Raw genomic sequence first — 11,029 nt, forward strand, 5'->3', positions numbered from 1 at the left:
TGTTTGATCATGCAATTGGTAAAGGGCAATTTGCACTTTCTGCTGTGAATTAGTGAAAGACAATCCTGAACGTGGCCCTGCATTTATGAAAGGTCACATAGATGATTAACATTTTTCCAACACTTACGCACAAAAGTCTGTACACATTATTGAAAATTAAGCATTCACAAGTTGGCAGATTTTTTCATTATCTCCTCTGATTACACGTCACAGGACACATTTGACCTTCCATTTCTATAAATCAGTGACAACTGTTGTACAGGTTATGAACAGTATGTGTAGAGAATAAGTAAAAGCTTGCCTTCTGGGAAATAAGTTTCAAAAAGTAACAATTTCCCCCCACCCCTTAACTCCCTTATAGTTCTCACGCCATACATAAACACCTCACAAGATTTATCGACAGCCATTATCGGGACATTTTCCTACTGGCCAATACAACTCTTGATGAAAAGGTATCTATGTTACATAATTATGCACTAGACCTTAAACCATTGTGATACCACAGCCAGGATCACCTTAACGAAGCTGGCTGATCGGTCCACCAGTCTAATGATGCTGTCCGACTAATGACATCTAACTGAATAATGCAGCCATTGAAAACCAGCGGACTGTAGGAAGTAAATGTTGCCATGGTATTAAAGGATGAGGGAGTTAACACTTTGATCATCGGCCAATGAGTTGTGTGACCAGGCACAGGTATCACGGCTGCGTCTGGAGGGCTAGAGTGATCCCACACTGTTCTATAGTACGTGCAATGAAATACTCAGACAACAAAGGATTCTCCACAACAACTAATACTGTTGAAATGCATGTACGGTGGACAGTTTGGGTCACAATGACGATGTATTTTTGTGCTTGCTTACATACCTGTCTATACATGGTTACACACACGTAGGTACATGTACATGCTTTACTTTAGCTGGATATTATCACTGGCTTTGAATGTTTTCCAAGACGTAAAATCCTACATTTTCCAGCACTTCCACGAACAAACTACAGTTTTAAATACAAATCCCCATATGGAGATAAGGAATTTTAAAGTGTTCTACACCTTTCAACACGATCAGATTTCATTAACCTGAATTGTAAATATTTATCTACATATATTTATCTGACTGATGTTTAACGCTGTACTCAAGAATATTTCACTAATACGACGGCAGCCAGCATTATGGTGGGACGAAACCGGGCAGAGCTCGGGGGAAAACCACGACCATCCTCAGGTTGCTGACAGATCTTCCCACATATGGCCAGAGAGGAAAGAGTTGTAAATGTATGCATTTAGAGATAAAACAGCATGATCTGTTTCAGTGTTCTTCATTGCAATGAAGAACACTGTCCAGCCCTATCCAGCCCACACTCCCCTCCCACTCTCTCCCCACACATACAATGCAAAAGTCATACACGCAGAAACGTTTTCATTCATGCATAAAATACTTGCCGCTATTGACTAGATTGCTTTTGTTACGCCATCATGTTACAGGGAATTAAACAAGCCTGTCCCGCCAAAACGAGAAAAGCCATTTATCAGAATGGTGATATCTGTTTTTTTTGGTTTCAGATCTTTGTCTGCTTACTCACCTTAACATACATCAAAATGACAGTACTGCAATTCTTTAATCTTTTTCCCTGTTTGCAAGGTGTTTATTCAAGCATATTCTGAAGTCAATTACTCTGTGTAGGTTGATAAACTTATACTTGTGTAAAGCCCTGAAAACGGCAAAACCAAATTAGAAATGAGCATAAATTGCACTGTAAGCTGCTCTTTCTTACATAAGGAATAAGGGTATAAAGTTTGAGCATGTATGCTGTGGAAATACTGGTACATATACAGATCACCAACCAAGCATCATCAATACGCCATCTCACATGTATCACAACCACACGAATATCGCTATTTTGCAAGGCAAAGGAGCTTTTTAATATAATATCGCATTCTTGATTAAATTTTTACCCTGAACGCTTAGGCAACTGCTGCAGATAATGTAGGTTTTCTTTGTACTCAATCCTAAGTCCATGTACATGGAATAATTACAACATTGGATACCCTACATGTGAATGTCCAAGTATTCTACAAAAATGACAAATAGGCAAATTTAGCGTCTCTTAGATGGCCATAAGAGGATTCTCTGGCATCTCCGCCATTATCGGCTTACAAGCTTGCTATTGTTTTTTTGTTTTCACTAAAAAGGGGCTGACGGACTGCATAGTTATGAAAAAAGGCTTAAGCTTTATCAAATACAAATTCTCCTACTCAGACATGGTATTTAATAAAATATTTATTACAAAGAGCACCAATGCAGTGTTCTTCCCCTGGCAGATGAAAGTAGAAAAACTGTACAGTCTGAGAACAAGAAATCTGACTTTCAACAGAATATATTAAGTTTAGATCATTTAAGCCTGAAGTTCCAGCTCTTAAGAAAGCACTGAATAAATTTACATACAAAAATGTCCGGTCCCACACCTAGCGATGATTACACACATACACGGCCTTTAGGGCAACGCCCTCCACCTCACCCAAGCCGCACCCTCTACCCTGCTTTAACGCCAGTTCATAAATATCTACGCTAATCTAAATAAGACTTCAAGGCTGATCAAAAACAGCTCTATCATAGACCACCACCACGCCGCTACCAGTTACGCATATCTGATAAAAAAAAACCAACTCTCGCTTTGACAAAACTTTAGCTGGTTGACCAGCGCGCTCTACGTACATGTATGTGTCCCAGATAATTAGCATAACTGATCAAAAACAGTGGTTAAAGAAACACCTTTTTGATCACACACAATCCTATCCGATCAAAAGCTTCCCTTGTCTTTGACAAAGCTTTTGTTTTTCGCTCATGTCAGCTAATTAGCGATCCTGATTAATATTCTGACCAAGTAACACTACCAGCTATTAAGCATACAACATGATGACTTACCTTCATTCCTTGACTTTTTTGGCATATAACAGAGCAACTTTGAGTGGAATTTATGCCCATTTTTCATGCGATTTTTGGAGACAAAACTACAATGGTTGGATTGGCCAGTTTCAGGGGTTCACAAAAAGTACAGTTTTATCAGTCAAAACAGAGTGCCTTCAGAATATGCTTGAATAAACACCGTGTAAACATGCAAAAAATGTTGAAGAATTACAATAGTAAAACAACTATATTTGTCAAACACCATTTTGGACGATCACATACTACACGTACATGTATAAACTATTAAAGCCTACATGTAGATCTTGAAAATAAAACTCTTTTTTTTGTTCCACAAAACACCATTGACCACTACCCGGCACCCCGTGTTGTACAGGTACATGTATCGGATAGGCATGGTACATGTAGCTAGCCAATCAAAAACATCTGTATCTTTGACAAAGCTCTGTTTTTGACCACAACCAGCCATCTAATGCAAACCAGGTGACCTTTATGATCACCATCATAGGGGTAGTGTCGGCAAATAATGAAAGCCTCAGCTATTTCCTCCACTGTAAATTTCAAATCGCCACAAAGAGTGGAAGGACCTGTATGTGGAAATGTCACCCCTGTGAATGTAGACACCCTACACACATACATGCACTCCGATTCTTAACTCTGCGCTGTAAATCTAATGTCACTTGAACCCACACATCCTATTCCTGTCGCTCTCTAAGTGATAGTAAAGCCTTCAGGGCATGACCACACAATAGTTAATTTGTTGTTAAACACCAACTGGGTTCACTGGGGTTTTAGATGTGCAGGATATGAGCAGGTCTGCATATATACACATACATACGAGTTTCCCAAAGGTTTTCCTTACACACATGATTAACTGTGACGTAAAATTTTTATATGGAACTAGAACTTCATTCATTAAATTGCACTAAACAGGTTAAAATAACACTAACAAGAAAATTTCAAATTTGCCTCACCTGATAATTTCTCCTGGCCGTTGCTTTACTACGGTTCAAATTCTTTTCAGATTGTGAAAATGCATTTCTTCAAAGCTCTCTTGGTTCTACTTCATGCAGAATTGTACTGCATTTGATCTGACAGTTTGATTTACACTGACCATGTAGGTCAAGTTGTTTTCCATCCAAAGAATAAGCTGTCTTTTATGGACCTAGAGTTGACTTTTGTTTAATACAGAAATACATGTAAATGCAGTTTGATGTCGCAAGCAAATTAAACAAAATAGTCTCAACACTGTAAATATTCAAAGGTTTCCTGTACACTATGTTTTTAGAGGAGTGTGATGGTGTTGACGAAAAAAAGGACACAACGCTGGTGTGACATTTAGACAATATCTGGACACTTTCGTAGACAAAAAAAGGCAAGGTGAAAAACAAGTACATATTCATATCTGAATAAATAAATGTCAGAAGCTTTTATTGATATGAGCACTGACATTTTGGGCTTGTGCAATGTTTTTAAAGAAAAAAAGTCCAAAAAAGAAAGACGGCAATCAGAAAGTGTGATGAGAAGTCTCTCTGCGCCCCGGAAGGCGACACCGAAATGAAACGGTTTCTTATCAACCATCTAAAGATTGTCTTCCACTTCTTAAGCTGTTTACCCAGCTCTCTGGCAGGGTTTTTTTCTGTCCATGTCTTTATGTTGGTCTGTTTTCACTACCAACATTGAGCGAGGAGTCAAGAGTAGATCTGGTATCCGTGACAACTGGTCCAGTTTCTTTTGGCAGACCTATCAAAATGCACGACTCATCTGTCCATCATCGTGAAACATTGAGGGCGGGATGGGAGTCCCCATGGCCACATCTGAGAGAAAACTTTAGCCATTAGTTCAGGAAGTGGCACCAAGATGGCTGCAAAAACTCCAAAAAAAGAGAGAAAAGCTGACAAAACTAAAGCCCTACTTGAAAAACTTGACACAAGAGGTTGACAGTATAAAACGTTGTTTTGCACTTCAGGAAAATTATGTGGATATATGTTCTACAACCCAAAGCATGATCGCACGGAGGTATGAAAGGTTTGTTTGTGATCACGGTAGCTGTAACATGAGAAAAAGTAGGCCTGTTGAAAACACAACAGGCTGTTGGCCGTCTCTAAAGCTTTGATGCGAATACGGGTCTCCAATCACTAACTTCATTGTCCTGATTTTCCACTCTTTATTATTCTCTCACGTTCACAGTCCAGCTACGAAAAAATAAAAAAAAACCCATCGTGTGAATGACTCTTTGCTGTGATCACAAACAAGAGATTTGTTGGCGTCTTACGGGAACAAACTACAATGCATTCTAATAATGTTTTACACACATTCATACATGTACGTGAACAGCCAAAGATTATTAGTTACATTGTGTATGTTGTCCGGTATGCATTCAAACATATGATATATACATGTATATACTGTAATTTTTTTTAACCTTTTCAGCTGTCTGCAAGGTGTTTATTAAAGCATATTCTGAAGTCATTTTTCTGTGTTGACGGATGAAATTGTACTTATGTGACGCCCTGAAACTGGTCAATTTAACCAATGTAGTTTTGTCGCAAAAATCAAATTAAAAATGTACTTAGATTGCATTGGAGGTTTCTCTTTTGTATGTGAAAAGGTGTCACGTGGTTTATGTGGACCAGTATGAATGGTATGCATTTGAAAACAGTTGCAATAAGAAACCTGTCAGCTTTCTCGGAGTGCACAAACATAATATATGAATCATCAAAACTACTGATTGGGAACAAACAGAATTTGGGAAAACAAAACGACTGTTCTTGTGTAATGAAGCGGTGCATGGTTTGCTGGTGATTAAATTGAGCTCAGAATAAAATCTGCCATGCGTGTGAAGTTAGTGAAGTGATATTGCTATAACTTATGAAATTTACCAAAAACGAAATACATGCCTTGAAAAACACATATTTGAACGCTTTGTCATTAGTGTGAATTGAACAAATTGAGCTTGAGGGGTTTAGCAACAGGGTTTTTTGTTTGATCGACACAGATCATCCGTGAAATTTGCTGCTGTTTAAAGTATGTGCAGGGATTAATTGAGAAAAGAACTCAAACCGAAACTGTTTACATCAAAAAGAAAGAAAAAGAAATGATTTGAAATTAATGCATGTGCAATTAGTGTATAGCCTATCCCAAGCAGAAAATGTGCACAAAGATTTGTTTTTCACGCTTCAAAGTCGCCTGCCTGCATACTCCATAATTATCTTCTCTTAATCCGGCAGCATTAAGGGGCTTGAGCGGTAAAGACTCCTGTATGCATCTCTGGTTCTGATACTCTCCTGCAGATGGCCAAGAAATAAAAGCCCGGATTTATAAATAATTCAGCTGTGTTAAGCCAGCTGTCCGATTTTGTGCTGCATGCTTGATGTACTTCTAACTCGAATTCGCATCAGTTTTTGGGGAAAACTACAAGCATCACAATACGCAAATAACAAATAACTTGATACGTGATAAAAAGAGGCGAAAACAGCGGATGCAGAGTAAGATGTTCAGATAGTCTTTGTTAATCAATGCACTGATCTATTCATGAGTTTTTTGTTATTATTTTTGTTGGAGGCGTTACATATTTGCCGAGAGGTATATACAGGGTAAAGAGTACATCAGCTAATGAGAAGATGATGGGAGCAAACTTGCACATTGTATACCTTAAGGTTTACCCTTTTTCACCTAGACCTATCCATGTAAGAGGACTGTTCTTATGTTCGATTATAATGGTTGCTCATCATATTTAGTATTCCTTTTTCTTATGCACATAAATACACATTCCACACTTAATGGGCCTCGTGTATGAAGTACAGGGGACGCATTAGGCATTCATGGTCATTGCATATATGAATCATCAAAACACAAGCCAAGAAAAAAAGAAGAGTAAAAAAAAAAGGAATGCAGAAGAAAATGACAAGTGACAAAATCTACAACATAAATCACCTGATGTAAATAGTATATACATGTAGTTGAAGGGCGAGCTAGCCACACAAATGGAGGACAGATAGAACAGCTAAGATAATGATTGCTCGGGGAGTTCAATAGATATGTAAATCATATGCTAATTGCAGCCACACCAGGTCAAAGCGATTAATCAACAACAATATGTTTAGCTGAAAACACACACTGCATTTGCTTCAACTTAAGCTATACACATAGTTCAAATCTGTGGCCACATGTGGCTACGAGGATTCTAAAATCAGGAAGGGGCAGTCAATATTTTGCAGGGCTAGCGATATGTAATTTACACGTCTGAAAGAGTCGCGGGTATATGCAAGCGTATATCATCGTATCTTAGAAAATACGTTTTTTTCCCTCTTTTCTTCACATGTGCAGAAACAGACTAATTACTATTAATTTGTATAATTAATCAACATCGCAAGCCGCTTGCTCCTAGCCTAGCTAGTGTGTTCCTTTTGAAACAGCGCAACAAAACCCTTGGTAGGAAAATGCATGTACATGTACTAATGCTGAACACAGGGCTATATCCTAGAAAAGGTACATACACTTCAGTGTGGTAAACTCACACCACATGGGCCCATGAACATGTATGTACATCATGTATTAATTGCATTTAAAATTCCATGTTATCAGGGGACATCAGGGTTACTGAATTAGTACACGTTTTTTTTTTTCTTTCCTGGTACCTGCAGTGATAAACAAGACTAAAGTTGCCCCCAAGACAAGAATCTCTCATTACTGGGATATTTGCTGCACCTCTTCATTGCTTTGTCAGACAAGGGAGAAACTTATGTCTATCGGGCAAGAGAAATGCTGCAAAAATGGGACCTTGCCACGTCTGATTACCAAAGTAGCGTAAGAATGTACGGCCGGCCTGGCAGACAAGTACAGGGCTGGGGCGGTGCTATCAGGGAAGCGCCAGTCTGAGTGTCGGGTACTTTGGTAGGCCCTCTTTTCTCTCCGGGACTGAAGACAGTCTCTAGAGTAAACACAACGGCTCAATGGTAAATAGGCAAAACAAAAAATAGCATCACCATTTTACCATCCTGCCAAAACAGAATTGGGAGTTGTAATTCAAACAAATCTCTGAAAGGTTTCTTTAAGTTTAATGCCACCAGACTGAGCAAAAACTCTCAATAAAAGAAATGACAACCACACAGAAAATTGCCAGTATTTGTCAGACTTAACAAGTACTGCCTTCTCTGAGCAAATGCCGAAAAATAATCACTGTTGAAGCCTTGAACTGTCAATTTATTTCCAAGGATACATATCATGACTAACACAAAGGCCTGACCTCCTAATGCACCTCTACATGAGCTCCATGCACCCTGTGTAACTATCAGCCATATCTTAGCACAAGGCCGTTTTACTTAGCACCCTTTAGCACACAATCCCTAACTCAGTCAGATCAAGCTACCTATTAGGCAAACTATATTACACATATGTTAGCTGGCTTTTTAACGCTCATGTGTCAGTATGGGTGCCATCAGTGCAAATTAATACTAACCTAATCGCATATCTTGTATTTAGTCATGGTCAATGTTATATTTTTATCATTTATTTCATCCTCGGCAGGCCTGTGCATGTACAAATTAATTAATTAATACATAGGATGCATTCGCGATGAAGTCTCCTACATGTATGTGTCAACATAACATGTGTATGTTAGTTGAATAGGTTATGTCACATGGATGTTTCTGCCGCGGCAAAAAAACCCCGGCATAATTACATATCGCGATCATGCTGTCATGGTAAAAAAAATTTTTAATAATTTATTAAAAAATTAAATTATTTTTATAATTTAATTAATAATTAAACTAAAATTACTTCCTTTCAATACAAACATGAAAATGGTAAAGATCAGAATTAGCATTAAAAGCATTATTTTGCGTGGTTCTTGATACAAGATGTGATAACGATATCATACAAATCAATTTAAATATGCAAATTTCAGAATCCAAATCAAATTCATTCACATGAGTTTTTATAGCAATAGTATATCCAGGTAACCAGGGTGTCCATACTATTGCTGTACACAGGCCATGTACATTCTCTAGATGGATACTCTACATAGTTTTTAGCCACAGAAATAATGAAATAATGTGTACATATAAACAACAAAACAAAAAATTTCCTTTTGTACATCAGTGATAAATTGGAGAATTTAGATGTTATACACATACCAGCTTTATCCAACACTGATAGCCTGATCAACATACAGGCCATTTTAACACTAAGGCACACTTAACTTTACACTCTAGTTTACAACTGTATACCTATGTATCCATTCTGTGAGACAACAGTACTGGTTATATAGGGCTTGCAGAAACAAGAACCTGGATAGCATCGACCGAGGATTTACCTGCCTACCATTCGCAATGTTACACCTGGCCTTAACGACTTGACCTGCAGCCCTGTTTACAAAGACGTCAGGTGCAGCAGAGGATAATGGCCATAACGCAGATTCCTCACCTGGTCTGCATATCTGTTATCTCGTTAGTTAATCAACATTCCCAATCAACCTGGAATGCCATCAGGGTTAACATATACTCATGGCTATGAAGACTATCCCATTATGTATGGCTCCTGTCTAACTGTTCCTACTTTAAAGTGAAATTTATGTCATTATGATGTGAAACTAAAATAGGATGTGAAACAATAGGTTTGGTTAAGCAAAAAGATGATCTTATTGCCATGCCATCTAAAGGATCTGAATGAATGAATGAATGAATGTCAGTGTTTGAAGGTGCAATAAGTGAAGAAAAGAATACAGCGAAATCGTAATTCTGAAATGTGCTATATATACACACATTACAAGCAAAACAACATGTTTAAACTCAACACAAAAACACAAGATGCAGACAAAGGTACTTACACAAATCCAGGGCATCTGATGTATCCGATAGAAAAACTGTTAATAGAATTGGTAACATCAACAACAACATGTTGCGTTCTTGAAGCCTCGAACACTTGCACATAGTCCTGTGTGTTCTAGTCCTCAGTACGAGTTGACGGTTTTTGCACGTCATTTTGCGGTTACGACAACAACAGGGTATTCTCCACGAGGTGCTGTAGAATGAAGCCGCAAACTGCACTGCACATTTTCTGACATCCACTGATAACGGAACACACACACAGAGAAAAAAAACCTTCTCTTCTGGCAAAGCAGAAAAGCGATTATTGGGATTCGACCACCGATGTAATCCCAAGCTTGGCGAGGCAGAAGAAAGAATAAAAAAAAAAATTAACGAACACCGTGAGAATCGTATATTAATCACATGTTTAAGGAAGGAACAATGTAACAAACGGAAAACGGCAAGACGAAAAGTTCCAGACTGATGTCTCCTGTATGTTGACCTACAAATGCCTTTAAATACAGTAATAATATCCACAGAAATCAACAGCAACTGACAGTGGCAAATTTCCAACAAAACAACACCAGCTGTTTCTAAACAAACCACTGAGTTTGATAATAATCAAATGAAAAAATACAATGCTCAAATTGTAAAAAGGAGCCTTGATTGAGAAGTCCAGCAATGTCACTTAGTAGTTCTCCTCTGAGTCGTTTTATTCCCTCGGTTAGAATCTAGAAAGATGCAAGAGCCGGAGACTCTCTCCCTCAGTTAACGCTGCACTAAGACACTGCCGGTTGTACCTTAACACGGCTTTCACATTTCACACATAGCCGCTTACGCAGGCCTGACCAGCACTCCAAGCCCAGTCTAGTCTCTCCTTCAAATCAGCCCCACAGGGAAGGGGGAAAATCCTTTCCTGGATTAACAACAGCAGCTTTCCCTTTCACTGGCCATTGTGTTGTAAGATGTGATGTGAGGGGTAGAAGACACACGGTCAGGGGTAGCAGTAGTAAGGCTTGTCACACATCCCGCTTCCCTCAGCTCTCAGACTGTGACTGACTACAGCATAAGCTAGGCCCTGCAACACAGCAACAATTGGCTTCAATTTAAACATCATTATAGGGGAGATGGCTTAGTCCATTTTGGCTGAGCTGTACTACAGCAGGGGTGAGCAGGTGGCGCTGCTTTCCCCAGCTTTTATGGCCAGCTGTGTGATTCTCACTCACAAAGACTAGATATGCTCAGAACCATTCTGGAAACATGATACTCTTTGTGATTTGTCCACACTTCAAAAAA

At 38.7% G+C, this 11,029-nt stretch overlaps 1 protein-coding gene across 2 annotated transcripts in view; it reads right to left on the reverse strand.

The window, feature by feature from the left end:
• LOC135480140 (discoidin domain-containing receptor 2-like) overlaps positions 1-10,808 on the reverse strand; it is a 101,026-nt gene extending 90,218 nt beyond the window's left edge. For both annotated transcript variants that reach the window (XM_064759903.1, XM_064759902.1), the window contains exon 1: positions 9,754-10,808. In XM_064759903.1, coding sequence (XP_064615973.1) covers positions 9,754-9,907 — 154 coding nt within the window. In that variant the 5' untranslated portion in view covers positions 9,908-10,808. The remainder of the gene's footprint in view (positions 1-9,753) is intronic.
• Positions 10,809-11,029: the final 221 nt, after the last annotated feature.

This window comes from Liolophura sinensis, chromosome 13 (assembly GCF_032854445.1).
Source record: "Liolophura sinensis isolate JHLJ2023 chromosome 13, CUHK_Ljap_v2, whole genome shotgun sequence".
Taxonomy (NCBI): Eukaryota; Metazoa; Mollusca; class Polyplacophora; order Chitonida; family Chitonidae; genus Liolophura; species Liolophura sinensis.